We start from the raw sequence: 25,859 nt of genomic DNA, 5'->3' as shown, positions 1-25,859 counted from the left end.
TTGCTAAGAAAGAGATCATACCTTTTGTTAAAATAAGGATTTATATTTTTTATTAAATTTGAGGGAATTATATTATAAATATCTTTAATAATTAGATGAAAAATAAGGTGGAAAATTTGTCAAATTTTTTAGGTAAAAAATGGCAAAATAAAAGAGAAACAAACCTTTAAATAACATGTTATGAAGGGGGAAATTCATTAGAAAAAGCATCTCCAGGTCCTGTTAAGGAATTTGTTGCAGCACATGGAGGACATACAGTGATTACATCAGTTTTAATTGCTAATAATGGAATTGCAGCAGTTAAAGAGATACGATCTATTAGAAAATGGTAATAAATATATTTATTTCTAATAATCAGTTTTATTTATTTTAGGGCATATGAAACATTTAATAATGAACGAGCAATTCAATTTACTGTTATGGCAACACCAGAAGATCTTAAAGTTAATGCAGATTATATTAAGATGGCGGAGCAATATGTAGAAGTTCCAGGAGGGACTAATAATAATGTATTATATGTTATTATAATATTATTGTTATTAATATTTATATAGAACTATGCAAATGTAGAATTAATTGTCGATATAGCAGAACGGTATGTAAAAACAATCAGGAAGAAGAGTATGAGCTTATCTATTTTCCCTTAGAATGGGAGTTCATGCGGTGTGGGCAGGATGGTAGTGTTTTTCTTTGATATTTAATCATTTAATATTATTTTAGGGGCCATGCTTCAGAAAATCCTCGTTTACCAGAAATGTTATCACAAAGCAAAAATAAAATTGTATTTATTGGCCCATCTGCAACTTCTATGAGATCTATAGGAGATAAAATATCATCAATTATTATTGCACAATCCGCTAATATACCTTGTATGTTATGGAGCGGAAGTAATGTAAAAAAAGTAGACGTTGACAAAGATTCTGGGATTATTTCAATTGAGGATAGTGTTTATCATGATGCGTGTATAGATACTCCGGAAAAAGGTCTTGAAAAAGCTCTTGAAATAGGATTTCCTATCATTATTAAAGCAAGTAGAGGAGGTGGAGGCAAAGGAATTCGAAAAGTTGAAGATAAATCAGAATTTAAATCATCATTTTTACAAGTAATGGCAGAAGTTCCTGGCTCACCTATCTTTATTATGAAATTGGCAGAAAATGCAAGACATTTAGAAGTACAAATTTTAGCAGATCAATATGGAAACATTATTTCATTATTTGGTAGAGATTGTTCTGTACAAAGAAGACATCAAAAGATTATAGAAGAGGCACCAGTAACAATTGCAAAGCCATATACATTTTCTTCTATGGAAAAAGCTGCTATAACCTTAGGGAAAATAGTTGGTTATGTTTCAGCAGGAACAGTAGAATATTTATACAGCCATACAGATGATAAATTTTATTTTCTAGAGCTTAATCCTAGATTGCAAGTAGAACATCCTACAACAGAAATGATAACAGGTGTAAATCTTCCTGCTGCACAACTACAAATTGCAATGGGTTTATCATTACATAAGATTAAAGATATAAGATTATTTTATGGTCTTGATCCTTGGACAACTACAGAAATTGATTTTCATTTTTCTAGTACTAAATCATTAAAAACACAACGAAGGCCTCAACCCAAAGGTCATACAATTGCATGTCGTATTACTTCTGAAGGTAAAACTTATCTACCCTATTTAATTGGTATTAATATTTTTAAAAAGATCCGGGAGAAGACTTTAAACCATCTAGTGGAATGATGCATGAACTTATTTTTCGCTCATCTTCAAATGCATGGGGATATTTTAGTGTTGCTGCTCCAGGTGGTATTCATAATTATAGTGATTCTCAGTTTGGGCATATTTTTGCATTTGGTGAAAACCGTACTGAATCCAGAAAACATATGGTAATAGCACTTAAAGAATTGAGCATTAGAGGGGATTTTCGTACAACAGTAGAATATTTAATTAAATTGCTTGAAACATATGATTTTGAACAAAACACAATAACCACAGGTATATTGAAAAATTATATATATATATATATATATTCATGTTTATTGTCATTATAGAATGGTTAGATACACTTATTCTTCAAAAACTTACATTAGAACGTCCAGATAAAATGGTTGCAATTGTCTGCGGGGCAGTTATCAAAGCATATGTAGCAAATAAAGAACGGATTTTAGAGTATAAAACATGTCTTGAAAAAGGTCAAGTTCTAAATCGTGAAACATTAAAAACAGTATTTGCAGTAGATTTTATTTATCTAAAGGAGAAATTCAAATTTACTGTAACACGTAGTTCATGTGATTCATACAATTTATTTATCAATGGCTCGAAATGTACAGTTGAGACAAGACGTCTTAGTGGTGGTGGTCTTTTGATACTTCTGGGTGGAAAATCTCATACAGTATATTGGTCAGATAATAAAACAAGTACAACAATGAGTATTAATGGGAAAACATGTGTATTAGAACAAGAGAATGATCCTACACAATTAAGGACCCCATCCCCAGGAAGGCTTATAAAATATCTAGTAGGGAATGGAGAACATGTAAAAAAAGGACAAGTATTTGCAGAAATCGAAGTTATGAAAGTAAAATGTTCCTACTTTTGGGAATAAATTCTGACCTTGAATAGATGTATTTATCACTTACTGTTGCAGAAGATGGAATAGTACAATTAATAAAACAGCCAGGAGCTACTTTAGAGACAGGCGATATCCTTGGGATTTTAACAATGGATGATCCATCTCGTATAAAGCATGCTAAGCCTTTTGAAGATTCATTACCATCATGGGGATTGCCACAAGTCATTGGAAATAAGCCTCCTCAAAGATTTATTCAGTTAGTTAGGATTTTAAGAAATATATTACAAGGCTATGATAACCAATTGTTGATTATTTCTACTTTAAAAGAATTGATAGAAGTATTGGAAGATCCGGAATTACCTTATGGAGAATGGCATTTTCAATTTTCTGCATTATCATCTAATATTCCAGCAGAATTAGGCGAACAACTTATAGACATTGTTAAAAAGAGTTATTCAAGACATAAAGAATTCCCTGGAAGAAAAATATTACGCAAATTTGATTTATTTGTTAAAAAAAACATACTATCCAATAATATAGAGACATTAAACATGAAATTAAATGATCTTTTACAAATTGCATTAAAATACAAAGATGGAATGAAAGTTCATAAATATTCAGTATTTTCAAATCTTTTGGAAGAATATTGGAAAATAGAAAGTCTTTTTAATTTACAAAATATCAGAGAAGAGGATGTTATTTTACGATTAAGAGATGAAAATAAAGATAATGTAGATAAAGTGCTTGAAATAGGTAGCTATCATTTTACATTATTTTATAATTTCTAATAAATAAGTACTATCACATTCAAAGGTGAACGCAAAGAATGATTTAATTTCTGCGATATTAGATATTATTAAGACATATCCATCAGAGGATATTTCAAAATATTTAGGGTCGTCTTTACGAAAACTTATTGACTTGGAGTCTAGAGATACAGTTAAAGTATCTTTAAAGGCACGAGAAATTTTAATTCAATGTTCACTCCCATCTTTTAGTGAAAGAATTTCTCAGATGAAACAAATTCTTCAATCATCTATAGAGGAAAAGCTAGATGATAATCAATTGAGATATAGAACTCCTGTTCTTGACATTCTAAGGGAATTAATTGATTCAAAATATGCTGTTTTTGATGTCTTAACATTTTTTTTTGCACATAAAAACCCATGGATATCATTAGCTGCACTTGAAGTTTATGTTCGTCGAGCATATAGAGCATACTCACTTTTAAGCTTAGAATATCATGTTGAATCAGATGGACCATTTATGCTTTCATGGAAATTTCAGTTAAGATCATCTACTACTCAAGGAATTAATACATCTACAGCTGCTCAATTGCCATCAATATTTACAGAATTTACAGAAAACAAAAAACTCAAAAGAGTTGCATCTATTAGTGATATGTCACTTGTAATATCTAACTCAAAACCTCCAAGGGCAGGAGTAATTATGCCTACAGAAACATTAGGTCAGATAAATGATCAACTTTCACGAGCTTTAAAAAAACTACCCATTGATAAAGAAACTACAGATGAATATGAACAAGGTATTGAGATTGACTCCTCTCACGAATTAAAAAATTCAACTCCAAAGAAGCAACTTATTCATGTTCTTAATGTTTTAATTCGTAACATAGAAAATTTGGATGACAAAGCGATAATTGATCATTTATGCCCAATTGTTAAAGATCATACACCATTACTTCTTAATCATAATGTAAGACGTATTACTTTTGTTTGTGGTCGTCAGAATGAGTCATCATATCCTTTATATTATACTTTTCGAAAATTAGATGGCCTTTCTAACGAAACTGAGGATGTATATGTAGAAGATAAGAGTATACGGCATATAGAGCCGGCCTTGGCATTTCAATTAGAGCTTGGAAGATTATCAAATTTCCATATTGAACCTGTTTTTACAAGAAATAGAAATATTCATATATATAGAGCTGTGGCTAAAGAATCACCAGGAGATAAGCGATTTTTTAGTATGTACCATTACAATTCTTACTTATTTTTCTAATAATATTAAGTTCGTGCGCTAGTTAGACCAGGGAAGTTAACAAATGAGATCCCAACAAGGTACATTATTTAATTAAGCATTACTAAGTTATTAATAAAAAATATAGTGAATATTTAATATCTGAGACGAATCATTTAGTAGGCGATATTTTGGATGCACTAGAAATAATTGGAATAGAATATACTGTTTGATTATGGGTTTTTATATTCATTTATTAATATAAATCTAGGATTTAAACCACATTTTTATTAATTTCGTTCCTGTATATCAGAAAGATATATTTTATTATAAGCTCACTATATATTAGATTTTTAATCTAGCACCAGACGAAGTTGGACCAACATTAGGAGGATTTATTGAACGATTTGGGCGACGTTTATGGAGATTGAGAATAACTTCTGCAGAAATACGAATTATATGTACCGATTCTTTGACTGGACTGGCTTCTCCACTGCGAATTATTATTTCAAATGGTTTGAGATCATTTCATTATCCATTTTAAACTAATTTATTATAGTATCTGGTTTTGTTGTATGTTTCGAACTTTATACAGAAGTAAAAACTAGCAAAGGTCATCATATTTTTCAATCTATTGGTCCACCTGTCTGTTTAACAAACAGAAATTATGTAATATATATTAACTTTTTTTAGGGATCTATGCATCTTCGTTCTATTACAACTCCATATGCAACTAAAGAATGGCTTCAACCAAAAAGATACAAAGCACACCTTATAGGCACAACATATGGTATTTTAAATATAATATTTTTATAATATTGCTTACAAAGAACCTTATAGTATATGATTTTCCTGAAATTTTCCGCCAAGCTGTACGAATATCTTGGCAAAAATACATTCAAATCAACAGTAATTGTAGAATTCCTGATGATATTCTAGAAGTTAAAGAGCTAGTGATGGATGATAAATTTCAACTTCAAGAAGTTATTAGAGAACCTGGAACAAATTCTATAGGAATGGTATCTTGGCTTGTTACAGCAAAAACTCCAGAATATCCACAAGGACGTCAATTTATTCTTATTGCTAATGATATTACATTTAGAACAGGCACTTTTGGACCAGATGAAGATCAATATTTCTTTAAAGCTACTCTTTTAGCTCGCCAATTGAGAATTCCACGAATATATTTATCTGCTAATTCTGGCGCACGTATTGGGCTTTCAGAAGAGCTTATATCTCTTTTTTCTGTAGCATGGAATGATCCAAAAAATCCAGAAAAAGGATTTAAATATTTATACTTTACACCAGAAGTATACAAACAATTTGAAGAAAATAATAGAGAAGATTTTATTTCAGAAAAAATTATAGAAAATGGAGAAGAAAGATATAAAATTACAGCTATAATTGGTTCAGAAGAAGCATTAGGAGTTGAGTGTTTAAGAGGAGCGGGACTCATTGCTGGAGAAACTTCTCGTACTTATGAAGATATCTTTACTATAACTTTAGTTACATGTAGATCTGTAGGTAAAGTAATAATGAATCTGATTTTATTCATTTTAATATCTAAGGCATTGGTGCATATCTTGTTCGATTAGGCCAACGCACAATTCAAGTGGAAGGCCATCCTATTATCTTAACAGGAATATCTACGATCAATAAATTATTAGGCTGTGAAGTCTATTCATCAAATTTACAGCTAGGTGGTACCCAAATTATGTATAAAAATGGGATATCCCATTTAACAGCAAAAAATGATTTTAATGGGATTTCTAAAATAATGAATTGGCTATCATATGTTCCAGATAAAAAAGATAATCCTGTCCCAGTATTACCATCTTTAGATTCATGGGATCGAGATGTAGAATATGTTCCACTTGAAGGTGCTTATGATGTTCGATGGCTTATTGAAGGAAAAGAAGATGATAATTGTTTTCTTAGCGGGCTTTTTGATAGAAAATCATTCCATGAAACTTTAAGTGGATGGGCTAAAACAGTTGTTGTTGGACGTGCAAGATTAGGTGGAATTCCTATAGGTATTATTGCAGTAGAAGTTCGTTCTATAGAAAATACTTTGCCTGCTGATCCAGCTAATCCTGAATCTTATGAACAAAACATTATAGAAGCAGGAAATGTTTGGTATCCAAACTCAGCATTTAAAACAGCACAAGCAATTAATGATTTTAATTACGGAGAACAGCTTCCTCTTTTTATTTTAGCAAATTGGAGAGGATTTTCTGGTGGTCAAAGAGATATGTTTAATGAAGTATTAAAATATGGATCATATATTGTAGATTCTCTTTCAAAATACAAGCAACCAATATTCATTTACATACCTCCATATTGTGAACTAAGGGGAGGATCGTGGGTTGTCATTGATTCTACTGTTAATGAAGATATGATGGAGATGTACGCAGATGAAAAGTCCCGTGCTGGTATTTTAGAACCAGAAGGACTTGTTGAAATAAAATTCCGTAAAGAAAAATTATTAGGATGTATGTCTCGTTTAGATCCTATTTATTCTTCATTAAAAAAACAATTGCAAAATCCTAATTTATCTCAAGATCAATTAACTGAAATAAAAATTAAAATAGATGAACGAGAAAAACTACTTCTTCCTATTTATCATCAAATAAGTATTGAATATGCAGATTTACATGATCATCCTGTCAGAATGGAACGTAAAGGCGCAATTAGACAGTGCTTACAATGGTCTCAATCCCGACGATTTTTCTATTGGAGACTGCGTAGACGTTTAAATGAACATTATACAATACAAAAGATAAAAAATGTTAATAAGAAATTCTCTTATCGGCAAAGCGTTGAAATTTTAAAAAGATGGATATCTCAACTTTGCAATAATGATCTTAATTGGGATAACAATGATAGAGAAATTGTTTTACTTCTTGAGAAAAATGAGAAATATATAGAATCTTTAATTAAAGAACTTGAAAAAACAACAATATCTGACAAAATTGTAGATATGGCTAAAGTTAATAAAGCAAGTGTCCTAAATGGATTTTCTAGAGTTTTAGATGAAATGTCAGGCCAAGAAATAAATGAAATTATTAAAATGCTTACCGAACGAAAAATTATTAAATAATTCTTGATCAATTGCTTATCCATTAAGAAAAACTGCCTTTAACCGATGGTTTATTCAAAAAAAAGAAACTACCAAAACAGGTTCTAGTAAGATATAAATGATTTTACACATTCTTATTTTTCATAAATAATGTCTTTGTTTTAAGAAATTATCATTAAAATATTATTATAGATGGGGAAAATAATACAAAAATGTTATTCAAATAAAGAAAACAAATCATTGTTCAACTTAAAACATTATAAAGACTAATATATACAATTAATCTTACAAAAAAGGCAATTTTTTCAAAAAATTACTCATATCTTATATTTTTTTCAAAAATGACTAACAACACTTAAAAAAAGCAAATCATTCAACCTTTTTATAAATCTATATTTTTTTTAATTAACCTTTATTTTTTAATAATATTTTTAAAAAATATTAACGACAATTAATTTAGGAGGTAAAAAATACTAAGAAATATGGTAAATTTCAATAATTTAGAATATTCTATAATTTTAACATATTTAATATTAGATAAATACATTATTAAAGAAACATGCGCCAAAAAATAAAGGTTCTATAAAAACATTAAAAATTGGTGGAATTTTAAGCAATTTATTTTTTATTTCAATACGTTTAATCTATTATTACGCATCAACAACAAAATATACATTTATTTTTTATTTTATTTCATGTTTTTTTTCCACAGCTTTATCTTTTTTATTATGGTCTATAGATTCATCTAAATCTGAAAAAAAATCTCTTTATTCTTTTAAGAATTTAAATCGAAAAAGACTTGTTACATATATGTTTTATACCATTTATACCACATGGGTTATTTATGTTTTTACTTCTATTTTTACTGATAAAGCATGGTTTTTATATATTGTAAGTAAATATCTATAATTTATTCTAGTTTTTGGAAATGATTTACATTTAGATTCCATGCTTATTATTTTTAAAGCATTTTTTATCAGCAATTAAATTTTTTCTTCTAAAAAAACAAATAAAATTAGAGAAAGAATCAATTAATAGAAAAGTCAAGTACATTCATTCTTTTTAAACCAAACAAAAACCAATTCTACATTCTCTTATAAAACTAGGCTATCTAATCATCAATATTTCTAATAATTTAGAATCTTTGATTCATTTATTATTACTTTAAATATTTTATCATAAAAATTATATCAAATATAATATCTTCTAATTCTATAGATTTTATTAAAAGGAAATATCTACATTATTGTTATTATTATTATAACAATTTTATTTCTTAATTTCATTAAATCTTATGATTATGATTTAAGATCAAACTGCAACTCCCATAAATTTTTAATAGAAAAATATGATATAAATATACGTATAAACCACTATAAAAACAGTATTTAACCTTCTTAAAAGCTTATAAGATAATAACTAACTATATAGGTTCTTTATTTCCCTTAAAAAACCAGATATTTTAAGTAAATTAATAAGATTTTCTCAATGAAAGAAGTATTGTATATTAAAGTCTTTAAACTTTAAATGAAAGAGTAAATATGAGTAAAAAAGAAGAATTAGCCTATGGAAATAATGATATAAGTGATTTGAACGAGAATTATAGGATGTAAAATGATAAAATAACATATACAAGAATAAATATATTTATATGGCTTTAGGGATATTCAAGTGTATCAGGAGAGATGTAAAGAACTAGAAGAAGCAGTTATAGAGGCGCGTACGGCATTGGATGAGTTTAAAATGACAAGCAAAGAGCTTGAAGATGCATTAGAACAAGAACTTGAATATACGGAAAAACAATATGAAATGTTAAAAGAAAAGAATACATATTTAAAAAATGAAGTAGAAAGATGGAAGGTTTAGAAAGCTAAATAAAAGGTATTTAATTAACGGTTTTAAAAATAGAAGAAATATGAAGAAATACAATCAGAAAATATAGCATCTATAACAGCTATGGAAAAAGAAATTGTAACGCTTAGAGAGGCACATCGACTTAATAAATCAAAAATAACAGATCTTGAATTAAGTAATGATGCAATGGAACGTAAAGAAAGGTATTAAAAATGAATTATTATATTATTTATTAATTTTTTTTTAGAGTAGTTCAATCATCATTTGAGGACTTGGAAATAAAATATAATAAAATAATAGAGGAGAATGTATTGCTTGAAGCAGAATTAACATCGCAAAAATATCTTGAGATTGAACATCAACGATTAAAAGATGAACTGCGTGATACACAGCTTGAACTTTCGTTAATGAAAGAAAAACTTGAACAAGTACAGGCAGAAAAAGAAGAAATGATATCTAGAGCATTATTATTACGTCCAGCACGCCGTATCAATACATCAAATCAAAAAACAACATCAATAGAAGATGCAGAGAAAAAGAAGATTTCAGGGGATTCGTCTTCTAGTCCTAAACTTAAAACACCTATCGCAAGAATAAAAGAAAAACATATACGATCACATTCAATTAGAATGATGCATGAAATGTCAAAACATGTTAAGGTATTAACTTTTTTTTTATATGGAGAAAAAACATATAATAATATTTAGAACCTTGAATCACGTCTTCAATTATGCCGTGTATTTGCAAAACCACTTCTTTTACGTTCGAAATTTTTAGAACCAGATTCACCTACTATAATATCCAAATCAAACGAAAATCATAAACAAATATCGGAAACATTAGAATCATCAGAGAATCAGCGTACAATGCCATTGCCCGAATCTCAAATTCCATTAACATCTTCCGAACCATTGCCTAAAAATGAATCATTGATCTATGATTTGCGTAAACCTGTAACACCAACTAGTACAAAAACTTATGAACCATCTCATATATTAGATACATCAATGTCAAAAACAAACGTACAAGAGATAACAGATCAATCGAAAAATGATGTAGTCAAATCTTTTCGACGTCTTTCTATTAAGAAAGTGATATTTGATATGAATCCAGCAAAATCACCTAAAAGAAAAACTATGCCTTCAACAATACCAGTTTACAGTGAAATGCCTAAACGAAGAATGTCTGGAACTCCACAGAAAACTTTAAAAAAAATTACATATAATCATTTGAAAAAAAAAAATAGTTTACTTGAAATATCCTCTAATAATGCACAACGAAAAGTGATCCATATGTCTAGTATGACCAATTTGTCCAAACATCAACATCAATCAACCCAATCTTGATTAAGTTATTTAACAACGATTTTATACATTTACTTCGCTCTATAATGAAAATCATCAATTATTACCCTAGAAAAGTAATTATTATTAAATATTAATTCAATAAATATTTAATAAATAAAGTTTTGCTTAAAATCTTAAATCTATAACTATTCAGTATTAAATAATAAATACTAGAAATAACTCACAGGTATTGAATGATTTTCTTTAACTATTTTTTCTCTATTTTTGTTTAGAATACGTATTCAATCTTTGTATATTAATGGTATATAAGAAATTGTTGATATTTTTGACATTTAATACTTTTACAAATATTTTTTTGCAATAGATTTTACTTTTTGTTCAAATGTAAATGATGTAATTGGCATGTCTACTTCATAAAATGGATTCATTAAACATTTTGTATATAAATCATAAACTTCTTGGAAAAAATTCCGAATGCCATCTTCATTACGAATTTCATGTAGTAACATAAATTTAATGTCTAAAATTAAATTCAATTATATATAAAGAAAAAAAAAAAATCTTACTTCCTGCTGTTAAAAATGCGGATACCATTACTTGATGAAATGTATCTAGCGATTTCATATACCTATTCATATATAAATTTTTAATAATATAAAATAAAAATCATACATTTCTGATGAAACCCATTGAAGTTCTTCAACAAGATCCAATGTTGCATGAACAACAAATTGATTTCTATGTCGAATTTCTTCACGAAACTATTATATAAAAAACTTTATAAGATAAAATATTTAAATAAAATGTCTAACAAACACGAGCTACACCATCTCCACCTGCTTTACGAGTACCGAATTCTGTTTGAAAAAGTGGGTTATCTTTAGTACCGACAATAACTAAAAGATATGACATTTTTTAAAGAGTATATAAGAATTTATAAAATATTAAAAATTTATTAATTTCATTAAAAAATTTCCGAACAAAAATTTGATTATTTTATAATTAAATATTAATTATAAAACTAAATATTTCACTAAAAAAAGAAGTTATTTAGCTTGTTTTCTATTTCTTTATTAATTATATTATACATTATATAACCCTAGTGTAACCCCTAAGATAACCCTAACATAACCCTAAGATTACAAGGGTGACCCTGGTTAACCCTAAAGTAACCCTAAAGTTACAAGGGTGATCCCTGTTAACCATAACCCTAGCCCTATGATAACCCTGACTCTTCACCCCTAACCCTCGGGTAACCCTGATTTAACCCTAATTTAACCCTAAAATTACAAGGGTCATCCCTGTTAACCCTAGACTAACCCTAAAATAACCCTAATCCTTAACCACTAACCCTAACGCAACCCTAACGTAACCCTAACGTAACCCTAACGTAACCCTGCACCAACCCCACACCAACCCTACCCAGCCAACTTATCACTAAATCTCTATATAACAAAGGAAAATAGGGTTTGATGGCCGAGTTATCGCTTAAGCATTGTCAACGTATAAATGTTGTTGTTAAAGGTTTTAGTGCTTGGATGGGCTTTAACGGTCGTAGAAGGCCTTCAAAAGATTAAGCTTATAAAACTAAAGCCTAATAATGAGGACAAGAAGGTATAAAAGATATTTTTTATAGTTAATTAATAAAAAATTAGATACCCTTAACAGTGCAGGTTTCAGCACTTGCGGAAAAATATACAAGTTATTTCTTAAAAAATACAGATAAATCCCATATAGTAAATAAGGAGAAGCCAGAAGATAATATACATGAAGTATCTCTGACTAATTTTGTATGTATAAGTTTTATTTATAAGGGTTAAATAATTTTTAGTAGTTTAATGCACAATGTACGTAGTTTTTCATAAGGATAATATGAGTGTTAAAAAAAATTAGATTATACACATATTGAAATTGGAACGCCTCCGCAAACATTTAGAGTGAGTATTTTTAATAAAAAATAGGGGGATTTATGTATTTATTTTTTTTAAATATATAGGTAGTATTAGATACAGGATCATCTAATTTATGGATTCCATCATCAAAATGTACATCTATAGCATGTCTTTTACATAAAAGATATGATTCATCTTTATCATCATCATATATTGCAAATGGATCAGAATTTCAAATCCGATATGGCTCAGGTAGTTTATCAGGATTTATAAGCCAGGATGTACTATATGTTGGTGATCTTATTGTTCATTCTCAGGATTTTGCAGAGGCGGTTTCAGAACCAGGGCTTTCCTTTACATTTGGGCGATTTGACGGGATTCTTGGACTTGCATATAAATCTATTTCTGTTAATGGCGTTGTTCCTCCTTTTTATAACATGATTAATCAAAAGGTATGAAAAGATCACTTTTGTATATGATTTTAGTATTATTTTCGACTATTTTTTTGCGAATTTTGCAAAATATCGAAAATATTTTAAACTTTTTATTAAATAATAATATTAATGATGTTTTCAGTTAATTGAAGAACCTGTTTTTTCATTTTGGATTGGAACTATTGAAAAAGATATTGAAGGTGGAGAATGTGTATTTGGCGGAGTTGATCCAAATCATTTTGAGGGTCCTATAACATATATTCCAGTACGTAGACAAGCTTATTGGGAAGGTATTATTTTTTAATTTTATGTATTTTTTATTTAATATTTTTTTAGTCACTTTAGATGCTTTTTTTTTTGGAAAAGACATGATCGACCTTACTAATACAGGCATTATTTTAGACACAGGAACGAGTTTAATTGTGATGCCGTCAGGTTGAATTCATAATTTTAATTATTTTTAATTAATGCATGGTAGACGTTTCGGAACTTTTAAATAATGCAATTGGTGCGACTAAATTATGGACTGGTGAATATATCATTGACTGTAACAAAACAAGTGCTTTGCCTGATATTACGTTTCGTTTAGGTGGACATGATTTTTCATTATCACCTGATGATTATATTTTGAAAGGTATTTTATGAAAGAAAAAAGTTTTACAACTAAAATCAATATTTAGCTCAAGGAATGTGTTTAAGCACATTTATAGGAATGGATATTCCCCCGCCTGCAGGTCCTCTTTGGATCATTGGTGATGTATTTCTTCGTAAAGTATTTTTTACATTTATTTGGTATTCATTCGTTGATATTTTTAGTATTATTCTGTCTATGATCTAGGGAAAAATCGAGTAGGTCTTTCTAAAGCAAAAAGGAGACAATTTTAATTATCTACAAATCAATCAAATATATGTATTTGTTTCTATGCTATATCTTTATGTTACAAATAATGTTTCAAGTGCTAGTTTTTTTTAAATGAGTATTATACATTAAAGTTTTATAGAAATGATCAATATACCTAAATTTTAAGAATTATAGAAATAGTATAATGCATATATTTTTATCATTAATGATTGCTTATTTGAATCAATTTTTCTATATTTAAAATATTTTTCAATAAAAGCGTAGCATTTTATAATTTTTTCTTTTTGTGTTTTCTAAATAACATAGTTATTTCTTCGAGATCATTATTAAACCCATCTGTTAATTTTTCTTTATCATTAGATAATGTTAATGAACTTGTACGTTTATTTGTATCATTTAATGAATCTACATCCGATATATGAATATTAACTATTCTATCTGCTTTCAACTCTGAAAGTCCTTTTTCAACATAAGAATTTATATTTTTCTTCCATTCTGAATATTTATTTTTAAATAAATTTATATGCCAATTCTTCCAAACTCTTTTTCCATAATAATTATCTTCTATTATTTCTCTAGATTTCAAAAGCTCATTAGCTATACGTTCTCTATAACTATTTAATCCTATAGATGTGAATAAACATGCATCGACAATGTGTGATCCAAAAGGATCACAAGAAAGATAAGCATATGATTCAAAAAAATTATTCAATAATTTCCTTCTATCAGATGCTAATAAAGAGGGGAGCTTAAGTATGGTTTCAACTATACAAGATCCAATTTTATTTGTTGCATAATAAAGAACTACTTTTTTATTTTGCAAGAGAAAACTATGTAATTATTAATAGAATATAAATATATTAAAAAATAAAACCTTTCAATTAAAAAATAATACATTTCATACGGAAGATTAAAGAGAGATTTAATCAAATGAGCTCCTTGAATTTTAATGTGGTCTACTACGCGATTATGATTATTTAATTCTTTTTCAAAGTTTTTCATTGAATTATTTTCATTTCTTGGATCAAGATTTAAGATTAAAGAAAAAATACTATTTTTTATATCTGTTTCTGAACCCCCAAAACATTCTTTAAGCACCTAATAAATCCTTAGGATAAATATATAATTAACAGTCTAACAAACATTTAAAAGTTTAGTACTAATTAAAGTTATATGAGAAGAAACATTAATAAGAGAAACCAAAACACCAATATGCCCTATATCTTTAAAAATTAATATTTACTCTGAAAATAAAAAACAAACCAATTAATTCTTTAAAATGCATAATTATTTTCCCAACAATCTCATCCAATATTTTATAATTATTGTTTTTCTCAATAAATTTTTGTAATACGTAATTTGCAACTGGATGTTTAGATATTCTTAAAATTTTATCTTTAAAATAAATAACATATAGTTTCTGAAGAATTTCTTCGGACGAAAATTCTATTATAGATTCAAAAATATGAGACCCAACTTGATCTCTTAAAAGAGTTTCCATAAAAGAGTCACTTTCTATCTGTATAGAATTTGCTTCGAGAGAAATATCTTTAAAATCGCCAAAAATTAATTTTTCTAATAAATTCTGGTTTCTTTCCTTATCATTATCAACCAAATTTTTCTCAATTAAAAGTAAAGTAGATATAATTTGAGATCCATATTGATTAAATGCAAGGTTTCTGACTTGAGTAGCGCTGTATTTAGCATTAATATTATCTAATATAGATTTCTTTTTTTCAAAAAATGATTCAGGCATTGTCAATTGTTTAGTTGAATTAATTTGGCCCAGTAATTGTGGTTTTCGTTTATTTTTTGAAGTTCTTTTAGACGAAAGATTATCTTGAAAAATAGATCCATCTAATACAAAAAGCAATTGACGAAAAACATATGATGCGTATTTATGATCAGCGAAGTTTATAAGCATATCAGAAATTTCCTAGATTTAAATTATAGATTTTTTAAAAAAAATAAAAATATTATTACGTTACACATAAATAAAATTAGATTTTCCATAGTTACAAGTATTTCACCACTATCTTGAAAAGCAGAATATATATTTTCTGTAGAAGCAATGTATGCTGATCTTATAAGAAGTGTTTCACAAACATGAGAACCAAAACAATCAAAAATTAATTTTTTAAAACTAAAAAAAAAATTAATTAAATAAAAAATAAAGGAATACCCATACTTCCCAATTAATGATTGAAAATACTTTTTTAATTGAATTGGTGATAAAATTTGCAATAAACTTTCTAACGTTTTTGAATATAAAGGATGAATTGCCAATTTCAATTCTTTCCCTTCAATTTCAGCAAATGTATTATCAATAAATATTTTATAATCTTAAATTTTAAATTTTTCTCCATTTAAAAGACTATAGGCACCTTCTTGTGAAAAATGATGTGTCATCAATGTTTCTTCAACACCTTTAAAATATTTCTCATCTTCTAAACTGAGAGTTCCAAAAAAAAAAGGTTCATCTATATCTATTTAACATATTTAAGAATCTCAAATATTCCTTACCTTGATGAACTGAATCTTCATTTGTTTTTTTAACAAAAGTATTCGTTTTTCTGTTTCTTCGTTTTTTAACTGACATATTAAAAATATTCTCTGATCTTATTAAAAATTTATTAATAACTAGTCTTCCTAGTAAATTCTATTCCTATAAATATGATTAATTTTTAATATTTTTCAAAAAAACTTCTAAAATTTTTTTTGAACCTCTTATCGGTTAACTTTTTAAATATTCTTATCAAATTAAAATTTATAAATTTTTAGATATTATTTTACCTAAGAAGTTTCTTAAAAAATTAAATAATAGATTTTAGATAGTTTTATCATTTTGAATAGAATCTCGAATATTTTTAATATAAAATTAAATTGTTTTGTAAAGAATTCCAAAAAAGATTAATTTGATTTGATTATTTGACTTAATGAAGAATCAGAAAATTTAAAGTTGGAATCAGCATTTTTTATGAAAGGATGATTAAGAAGTTGACGAGCAGTCGGCCTTAAATTTGGATCACTAAAAAATAAAAATAAAAATTTTAAATGATATAAAAAAATTACACTATAAAACATAATTTTAGAAAGTCTAATGCATCCTTTTCTATATTTTTGAGAATATCATGTGGAATTGGCGGAGCCTGGCGTTCATTTCCAACCTATAAAGTTTTTTTAAAAAGATATTAGAATTAAGGATTGTTTATACTTTAAACATGACACCAATTGCTTCATCATCAGACCAAGGACGTTTCCCTGCAAACATTTCTAAAACTAGACAGCCTAGAGACCAAATATCTATTTTTGCACTATATCCTTGTTTTTGATTCTGTATAACTTCAGGTGCCATCCAAAAAATAGTCCCTTGCATTGACATATTGGAATCATTATCATAAACTTCTTCTATATCCAATTTAAAAAAGATTAACTATAAATATCTCAATTTACTGCTTTTTTTAGATATTCCAAAATCCGATATTTTGCAAATTCCATCAACATCTAATAATATATTATCCGTTTTTAAATCCTATGATCAATTAAAATTAGTAATAATATTGAATAGATGTTCACTCTATGAAGAATTCCCTGAGAATGCAAATAAGTCAGCCCTTCTAAAATTTGACGAGTAAATAATTGTATTGTTGGTTGATCAATTTTTCCATATTTTCGAATACATCTCCCAATAGATCCGCCTGAAACATATTCTAAAAAAATACTAATTGTTGTTTTAGTTGATTCAAATCCTAAAATAATAAAGAATTTTATTATGGAGTGTAAAATAAAAAAATACCTAAATATTGAACAATATTAGGATGATCAAGATCCTTCATTGTTTCAATTTCCTTATTTAAAGCATTAATTAGTTCTTTTTGATATTCATTGTTTTGATCATCTAGATTATGATAAAGTTTTACTTGTTTTACTGCTAACATTTCTCCAGTAGTTGCATTCATAGCTAAATATACCTCTCCATATCTACCTTTTCCGATCAACTTACCTTTTATCCACTTAAAAGCCGCTAAAAAGTATTACTAAAAGAAATATAATAATAATAATACATACGTGTTCTCTTTATGCCACTTGTTTTATTTAAATTGTAGTCGTCTTTATCTTTATTCAATTTCATTTCTTGAAGCTTTATTCCCCATAATTTTGTGCTTCTTCTTCTTGGAATAGAATTTTTATTTTTAATATTATCTTCATATTTTTTTTGAGCCTCATTGGCTTCTTTTGCAACAATTTTGATAGATTTCATGCAATTTTCAATGTTAAAATTGTAATCAGGAAAAATAATTTTTAAAAACGCTAAAAATATATCTGAGATATTATCTATACCCAAAAAATCAATAAAATCAGCCAATTGATTAATTATAGGCTTATCGAGATTATGATTTGGGAAAAAGTCTTCCAAATTTTCATAAACTACTTGAGTAGATGGTCGAATTTCCCATTTATCATTATGACAGAGATCTTTGTTTTCCTCAAAAATATCTTTAGATAACGATGCTGTTGACTTATATAAAATTGAATTGCAAAAATTATTTTCGACATCTTCTAACTCTGAAGATGGTTTAGAAAACTTATCAAAAACGTTTCTTTTTCTATGTGTATCTAATATATTAATTATATCCAAAGTATTCAATGGCTCATTTTTTCTTGATTTATAATTTGAAGAGTATTTCATTTCTGAGTTATTTAATCCTTTTGAAGACATTTTATCGGTAATGTTTTTTGGTTTTATTGCCCAAAACATTTCTTGTTCATTTTCTATCCCACTAATAGGAACAGAATTGTCATCAGATAAATTAATAAGTTCCTTAAATACTGATTCTCTCTTTATATCAGAAAACGTTTTAATATCAGATATCATTCTATCTTTGAAGAAACTTCTAGGGATATTTAATTTTAAGTCAAGAAAACCTTGAAATAATTCCTTTGATCTAAGTTCACTATTAAAAGAAATAATCTTTTGTTTTCTATTGCATAAATTTTCGAATAATTCATAAGTTCGAAATATATTTTTATCATAAGAATCAATATCAGCTATTGAAATATTTTTTATAGTAGACGATTTAATATCCAATAATTTCTGAATAATTTCCTTATTAAATAAAAAATTATTAATAATCTTATCATATGGATAAGAATATTGATTGTTTGATTCAGTCAAAAAAAAACTATTTTTAAAATCGCAAGCAATTCTTTTTAATTCATTTCTTTTTGTAAGAACTAGATCATCCTTTTTTTCTATGAAAAGAATTAAAAATATCTCCCTTTATTTATATTAAACTTACTATATTTCTTTGAGTTATCTTCGATATTAAATAATTTTAATTTTCTTTTTAAAGAGAAAGTTTCTTCAGAGATAAATAAAAAACTTCTAGAAATACTGAATTTCCCTAAGTTTAGTTGTATTTCTTTAATATTTATCTTATTTTTGTCATTAATAAGAAATTGTATATTATTTAAGGATCTTGAATATTCTGATAAATTGAGAACTTTATTTAATAAAGGACCAGAATTATTGTTTATATTGCTTTCATTTTTTTTCATGAAGAAATCATTATCTATTAACATTATTAACATATTTATACATTGAATCATTTATATCTCAAAATACCTCCATTATTAGAAATGCTAAATAAATTTATTTTTTTATTTTCATTTTTTAATTTTTCATGAAAATTTTGATTTCCTTAAATATTAAATGAGTGTTTTAAAAATAACTTTTTTTTATCACCTAATCTATAATTTAAATCTTCAATTAATATAATATCATTATCGCTCCACTTAGACATTGGATTATTTAGTTGAATTTTAAACCCCAAATTTGTTTTTTTAGCTAAAATATTTGAAGAAACTTTAGAAAAATCATTATTAAATGTTGAATAAACTGGAATAATGTCATTGTGTTGCCTCTTATCAATTTTTTCTGAAGGCAATTCTATAAAAAATTTCAGACTTCCAAGACTATCAGCATAAAATCTTGCAAAAACTAATTTTTCGTCATCCAATTCTTCTAATATATATATTAAAAATGTTTTTTTTTTAAAAAATATTTTTAACCATATTCATTGTTATAAATTTTAATAATAAAAATACGACACTCAGACCATGATTTTAAAATACCAAGTTTCTTGCATAATTGCTTTCTAATATCAATAGCATTAATATATTTAGTTAAGTCAACAGTTGTAAATGTTTGTTTATCTCTAGTAATTTGAACTATTTTGGTCAATTTTAAGGTAAATCTATCATTCTTTAAAGTAATAATCTTTGGTATCCATAAAAATTTATAATCTTTTGTTAATGTTTTAAAAATATTCTGAAATTTTGCTTTTAATTTATAAATATTTGACAATATTAAATTTAGTTTTTTCGAAGTATTAATATTATTTAAAGATTTACTAGTTTTAATCTCCTCATTCAGAACTTTGTATTTACACTAAATTATTTAGTATATGATAAAAAACATAAATCACTTATACAACATTTTGGTAATCTTTAGAATCAGAAAAACTCATAGATGTAATTTTTTTATGAAAAAATCTAAAAAAATTCCAATAGATGTTAAAATGATAACTTAGAGATTTTTTTTTATATAAAAAACTTGACTTTTTCTTAACATTTTTAGTTTTATGAAATGCTTTTTCATAAAAATTAGAATTCTGAAATTCATCAGTTTTTGAAATAAGTGAGATGCAAAAAGAAAATTCTTCATCATAATCATTAATAGCAGAAAAAACAGAATATTTATCAATAGAAGAATCAGAAAACTCGAACTCAAAATATTCTGATATTTTAAATGCTTCCAATAAATCTTTAGAATAGTATGATTCTTTCTGATGAAAATTTGATTCCAGAAATTTAGATTTATTAAAAAAATTCAATTCCGTATCATTATCTAACAATATTATAGAAGAATTATTCGATAGTTTTTCTGTATATTCATTATATTTTGACATTTTATGTAAATTATATGTTTTTTCAAATCCATGAAACCTTCCCATTTCAAGATAGTTATCATTTTTGATGCAATTATTCCAAGCATGATCAAATTCCATTAACTTTTGATTATTATCTTCACATAATTTTATCAATGGTGAAATCATTTGTAATTCAACACTTTCTTTTTTACACATTAATAAAGAATTCTTTTGAATACATAATTCCATATTCCTTAAAGAATATTTTTCATTATTATCCATTGTATTATAATTTGAAGGCCCATTTATCGTACAATAAAGCTTCATATTTTTTCTTTGACTCTCAAAAGAAAAAAAATCCATTATTCCAAAATACTTAAAAAGATTTAATAATGATCCGTCAAAATCATTATTATTAAAAGAAATCTTCTGAATATCAATACTAAATTTATTTTGACATAACCATTCGTAAATTTCTTCTGAACTATATTTCGATGCCTCTTTCATTAATATATTCTTTAAAAATAGATTTGTCTTAGTTTCAATTGGAACTTTAACCATATCCCAACAATTTTGTTTTTTAAAAGGCTCCTTCAATTTCCTTTTTTTTTTAACATATACTTCTAAATCTCTTTGATCTCGTCTCCAATAAAATGTATCCTTTCTTTCCTCTGTATTTAAATCTTTTGATTGATTTGAAAATCTCATCCTCAAATAGTAATATACATTATTAATTATATCAATAAATAAAAAAAACCCTTTCTGCCTTTTATTCAAAAATTCTCCTATTTAATAGAAAACCCTCAAAAACCCTATTACTAGAGCATAACTATTACTTATTTTAATCATTCTAGACGATTTATGCATTTCTTCATGAATAATATTCATGAACCCTCCAAAATTAATATATTTTATTTTTAAAAAAAATCCTTTTTCTTTTTATAAAAGAATAATAAACTAATAAAGGGAGAATAGGCACAGCTAGTTCCAATATATTTATTAAAAACATCATAAATTTTCAAGATAGAGTGGTTCATGCTTGATGACCGATCTTATGCAAATAAAGTGAGAAAAAAAGGGAATATTTAAAATATATAGAATAACTATTTAATTACAAAAATATATAAAAAAAAAGAAATAAATCTTAATTGTGTATTTTTTTTAGAAATATAAGTGTTTAATTTTTGCAAATAATTATATATATATATGTATATATTAGGTAAATTATATTTAAGAAAAATACAAGAGAATTGAGATATTTTGCTTTTTGATATTAAAATGTATGATTACGTTTTAATTCTTCTTAATTTATTTAATTTTTTATAAAAATATGCGTATATTTTTCTAAAGTTCATCCTAACTATCTGAAACGTTAAAAAAAAGAGTTTTTAATTAACTTAGAAAAATTATTAAAAACTCACCTTTTATCAGTAAAAAAAGCATTAATTATCCTTTTTCCCTACTGTTTGTAACCTATTCCAAGTTTAAAGAAAATGAAATGCGAAAAAACGGTTAAAATAGGTTAATTTTTTACAAGATGTCATTTTTTGCAAAAGATAGAAGAATTGATCATAAAAATACATCAGAATCAGTGAAATATGGAGATTCTTCTCTATGTGATGAGGTTTTTGTTTTTAGATTATTAAAAAAGGAGGCTAAATAAGAAAGTTATTCAGTTATGGTGTTTCTAGTGGTATACGACTTGCAACGTTTGATGCTATTCAATCTCTTCTTGCTATAGGTAATATAGATATTTATGATATTATTAGTTGTATATTTAAAGTTATTAGCAACTTTTGATTCAAAGATATATATATTTAAAGAAAAAAATATTAAAGTTCAATACAGTCTTCCAAAACATTTATCAATTCGGCAATTGCTTCTTCATGATAGTTTTCTTATTGCTATCGATTCTATAAACACTATATATTCTTGGTCTTTAGATAAAACATCAATTATGCCAACGACAGTTCATTCTATTCGAGGAAATGTAACATGTATCGGAACAGATCCATCTATTGATTGGCTATTTATTGGACTAAAAGATGGAACTGTTGATGTTTGGGATATTGATAGAGAATGTATTGCTCCATATAAAATTGCTAATTTATATTCGGAAAAATATGAAAGATTGCGCCAAAAGAAAAGTAATTCTGCGCCACCTAGATCATATATATCTCCTATTATATCTATTCAAATTCATCCTAGAGATCTTGGAATGATTTTAATCGGATATTCGGATGGTGTAGTATTATATTCTTTTAAAAAAAATATGCCTATAAGTTTTTTTGACCTAGAAATTCCTCAAAAAATACCAGAAACTAATTCAACAGGGAAAATTGTGATTTCTAGACCAAAATTAACAGGTCTATCATGGGCACCACATGGTCATCATTTTGTTGTTTCTTATCAAAATGGTTGTTTTGCATTTTGGTCTACAAAATCTAATAAATATCCTTTACAAGTACGTACATTGGATGATGTTCGAATAGATACTATATTAGAAGAAAAAACACAAAATAATGCATCTCAGACTGCATATACACGTAGTCCAATTTTCTTCATCCTATGGAACTGCAATGATGATCTTGAAAATACATCTGTTTTTATAGTTGGAGGAAATTTGAATAATAAAGATTCCAAAGAATTAAACATTCTGGAATTTGGACAATCTCCCTCAATGTCATCATCAGATTGTGTTTTTACTGATTATTATAGTAAGCCTAAACAACATCATGCTTTATCACACTTTTTATCAAGCAATGTCGTCAATATCTGCGTTTTTCCAGAAAGGTCTCCCCAATATTCTGGAAATTATAATATTGAAATGATTATGCTTATTCTAGCATCTGGAGAAATAGAATTACTAAGTTATCCTGATGGCATTTTTTTAAATTCATTAAAATTACTTCCATCATCACTTGAATGGCTATCACCAAAGATTTGTGATATATCATTATCTTTTGTCTCGAAAAATACTTCGTTTGGATATAGAAAATATATAGAAGGACATGATCATCTTTATCAGCGAAAGGGGTCAACACACCATAAATTACTATATCATAATGAAGTTATTTCTTCTGGACATGATAATGGCATTATACGCTTGTATAATGTTACTCAAGATTATAAATTTGAGAAAATTCATGAAATATTTCTAGCTAAACTTCTTAATCTTCCATCTAACATGATTAAAGTAGTAATTACTAAATTTTCTGAAATGTCGGATTTAATTATTGGGTGCGAAAGTGGAGAGCTTATAGTATATAAATTGTTTTCTCCTGATAAAAAAACCTTTGAATTTAATGATTCGCATGACTCCTCTATGTTTAATAGATCTTCAAAGAAAAATGATAATAACACTCTTAAATCAGACAGCTATATGATTAATAAAAATAGTGTTTCGTCAAATAATAGCAAAAATCAAAATAATCTTTCTTCTGTCTCAGTTTTTCAAATCCATAGAGGTTCTGTAGTTTCTTTAAAAACAAGTAATATAGGACTGTATAACTTAAAATGTCTTAATTATATTTTTCTAATATATTAATCTAGTTTAGCCTGTGGATATGAATTTGGAACAACCATTTTAATAAATACATTTACTCGAAATATTATTTTACAAATAGAATTAACTGAAATAAAGACTGAAAAAAAGAAATCAAAAAGTTTTAAAAATGCTCGAGATAGTGATGATTCTGAATTGGAAGTTGCTGTAACTTTTGAATTCACTACAGGGAAATTTAAAAAAAAAGGTACGTAATATAATTATATATATATATATATATATTAATTAATTAATTAATTAGATTCGAGTGTTCTCTTTATAATTGGGACATCATTTGGAAGGTTAATTTTTTATAATTTATTTCTTAGTAGTGAAAATAAATTTAATGTTGAATATATGGGCGAAATTTTATTCGAAAATGGTTCAATTATTAATATTATTTCAATATTTAAAAATACTTTGAGGCCTTATATTCTTTATCCGAGCATTTTTGATAATTTAAGAAACAATTCTATTTCAGAAAGTTATATTATTATTATAGCAGAGAACTCAGTAAAAGTACTTGATTCATACTTTTTCAAGATATCGGAATATTTTTTGGAAAAAGATGTGAAATGTCTTTCAGCTAATATTGTTTATCAGGAAAGCATAGATGTAGCCATTGCTTGTCTGATAAACAATAGAAAAGTTTTTCTTCTTTCATTTCCAGATTTGAATGATCTTTTTTCTGTTAATTTACCTCATTTATTTATTGATAAGTATGATAATTATTTTAATTATATTTTTTTATAATTTTTAGATTAAATAAAACTATTATTACAATAATTGGTGTTATATATCTCTGGGTAAACGAAATGGAACTTTCGCTTTTCAATCTTTTTGGAAATGGAATAAGAATTACTGAATTTCCTTCTGGTATTCTTTATGATAGTTCAAAAAAAGTTCCTCCTCGTCGTATGTAAATAAATTTATCATATCATAATTTTCATAATTTTTAGCAACAATTTCAACATGGGAATGGATAACAGGCACAAAATATATTACGGCTGCCGAATTAGATTCATTAAGTATTTTTGCATAATTATTTAATATTTTTAATCATCATGTTTTAGTTGGTGGACCAGACCGTCCATTGCCTAAAAAACTTCTTCAGTCTTTAGCTGAACAAAAATTAAAAAATAAGACAGAGAAAAAAGCGCACTCAGCATGTCAACAAAATGAACATCCTGATTCATATGGTAATATTTTTGTTCAGACTACCGAAAATATTCGTGAACGAGGTAGAAAGATTTTCGATGTTGGAGAAAAACTTGAATTTCTTGAAGAATCATCAGTAAATATGCTTAAGAGGTTATTCGATTGATTTATTTTGAAAAGTTCTTATCTTTATAGTATACAAGATTATGCAAATACTCAAAAAAAGGCTATAAGTAAACAAGCA

General features: G+C 26.5%; 8 protein-coding genes across 8 annotated transcripts; 5 read left to right on the top strand and 3 right to left on the bottom strand.

Moving 5' to 3' along the window:
• The first annotated feature begins 50 nt into the window (after positions 1–50).
• On the top strand, positions 51–7,698 carry T552_02281 (hypothetical protein). The gene is made up of 18 exons (XM_018370831.1): positions 51–132; positions 187–328; positions 374–509; positions 555–595; positions 648–677; positions 721–1,658; positions 1,706–1,996; positions 2,053–2,579; positions 2,624–3,326; positions 3,370–4,560; positions 4,606–4,654; positions 4,702–4,780; positions 4,825–4,857; positions 4,903–5,068; positions 5,113–5,198; positions 5,247–5,343; positions 5,394–6,077; positions 6,122–7,698. The coding sequence occupies exons 1-18, from the start codon at positions 96–98 to the stop codon at positions 7,651–7,653; spliced, it is 6,762 nt and encodes a 2,253-aa protein (XP_018225341.1). The 5' UTR covers positions 51–95; the 3' UTR covers positions 7,654–7,698.
• Positions 7,653–9,016, top strand: T552_04151 (hypothetical protein). The gene is made up of 3 exons (XM_018372202.1): positions 7,653–8,117; positions 8,170–8,523; positions 8,576–9,016. Exons 1-3 carry the CDS (start codon positions 8,115–8,117, stop codon positions 8,696–8,698), a joined length of 480 nt encoding a protein of 159 aa, XP_018225340.1. The 5' UTR covers positions 7,653–8,114; the 3' UTR covers positions 8,699–9,016.
• Positions 9,017–9,127: 111 nt separating this feature from the next.
• Positions 9,128–10,876, top strand: T552_02280 (hypothetical protein). Its single transcript, XM_018370830.1, has 5 exons — positions 9,128–9,241; positions 9,294–9,492; positions 9,541–9,689; positions 9,734–10,145; positions 10,194–10,876. Exons 1-5 carry the CDS (start codon positions 9,174–9,176, stop codon positions 10,830–10,832), a joined length of 1,467 nt encoding a protein of 488 aa, XP_018225339.1. The 5' UTR covers positions 9,128–9,173; the 3' UTR covers positions 10,833–10,876.
• Positions 10,877–11,092: 216 nt separating this feature from the next.
• T552_02279 (hypothetical protein) lies at positions 11,093–11,749 on the bottom strand. The gene is made up of 4 exons (XM_018370829.1): positions 11,610–11,749; positions 11,466–11,554; positions 11,360–11,421; positions 11,093–11,313 (listed from the first exon to the last, which is right to left on the bottom strand). The coding sequence occupies exons 1-4, from the start codon at positions 11,703–11,705 to the stop codon at positions 11,135–11,137; spliced, it is 426 nt and encodes a 141-aa protein (XP_018225338.1). The 5' UTR covers positions 11,706–11,749; the 3' UTR covers positions 11,093–11,134.
• Positions 11,750–12,263: 514 nt separating this feature from the next.
• T552_02278 (hypothetical protein) lies at positions 12,264–14,050 on the top strand. The gene is made up of 10 exons (XM_018370828.1): positions 12,264–12,407; positions 12,449–12,583; positions 12,628–12,640; positions 12,687–12,730; positions 12,790–13,137; positions 13,262–13,409; positions 13,456–13,554; positions 13,598–13,753; positions 13,800–13,891; positions 13,936–14,050. The coding sequence occupies exons 1-10, from the start codon at positions 12,303–12,305 to the stop codon at positions 14,002–14,004; spliced, it is 1,209 nt and encodes a 402-aa protein (XP_018225337.1). The 5' UTR covers positions 12,264–12,302; the 3' UTR covers positions 14,005–14,050.
• A 159-nt stretch (positions 14,051–14,209) lies between these two features.
• On the bottom strand, positions 14,210–16,626 carry T552_02277 (hypothetical protein). Its single transcript, XM_018370827.1, has 8 exons — positions 16,505–16,626; positions 16,366–16,461; positions 16,170–16,323; positions 15,965–16,124; positions 15,245–15,917; positions 15,125–15,204; positions 14,856–15,079; positions 14,210–14,811 (listed from the first exon to the last, which is right to left on the bottom strand). The coding sequence occupies exons 1-8, from the start codon at positions 16,578–16,580 to the stop codon at positions 14,250–14,252; spliced, it is 2,025 nt and encodes a 674-aa protein (XP_018225336.1). The 5' UTR covers positions 16,581–16,626; the 3' UTR covers positions 14,210–14,249.
• Positions 16,627–16,846: 220 nt separating this feature from the next.
• Positions 16,847–21,667, bottom strand: T552_02276 (hypothetical protein). The gene is made up of 12 exons (XM_018370826.1): positions 20,479–21,667; positions 20,054–20,432; positions 19,728–20,006; positions 19,608–19,682; positions 19,282–19,554; positions 18,050–19,234; positions 17,778–18,005; positions 17,558–17,730; positions 17,435–17,513; positions 17,196–17,389; positions 17,054–17,148; positions 16,847–17,009 (listed from the first exon to the last, which is right to left on the bottom strand). Exons 1-12 carry the CDS (start codon positions 21,619–21,621, stop codon positions 16,892–16,894), a joined length of 4,221 nt encoding a protein of 1,406 aa, XP_018225335.1. The 5' UTR covers positions 21,622–21,667; the 3' UTR covers positions 16,847–16,891.
• Positions 21,668–22,450: 783 nt separating this feature from the next.
• Positions 22,451–25,781, top strand: T552_02275 (hypothetical protein; the record flags this gene model as incomplete). Its single annotated transcript, XM_018370825.1, has 8 exons — positions 22,451–22,537; positions 22,582–22,654; positions 22,704–24,417; positions 24,466–24,665; positions 24,720–25,176; positions 25,218–25,372; positions 25,417–25,485; positions 25,531–25,781. The coding sequence occupies 8 exons, from the start codon at positions 22,451–22,453 to the stop codon at positions 25,779–25,781; spliced, it is 3,006 nt and encodes a 1,001-aa protein (XP_018225334.1).
• Between the last annotated feature and the right edge of the window lie 78 nt (positions 25,782–25,859).

The sequence above is a fragment of the Pneumocystis carinii genome (genome assembly GCF_001477545.1).
Source record: "Pneumocystis carinii B80 chromosome Unknown supercont1.10, whole genome shotgun sequence".
Taxonomy (NCBI): Eukaryota; Fungi; Ascomycota; class Pneumocystomycetes; order Pneumocystales; family Pneumocystaceae; genus Pneumocystis; species Pneumocystis carinii.
Note: the sequence above shows the minus strand (reverse complement) of the source record. Positions and strands in the feature narration are given on the sequence as shown.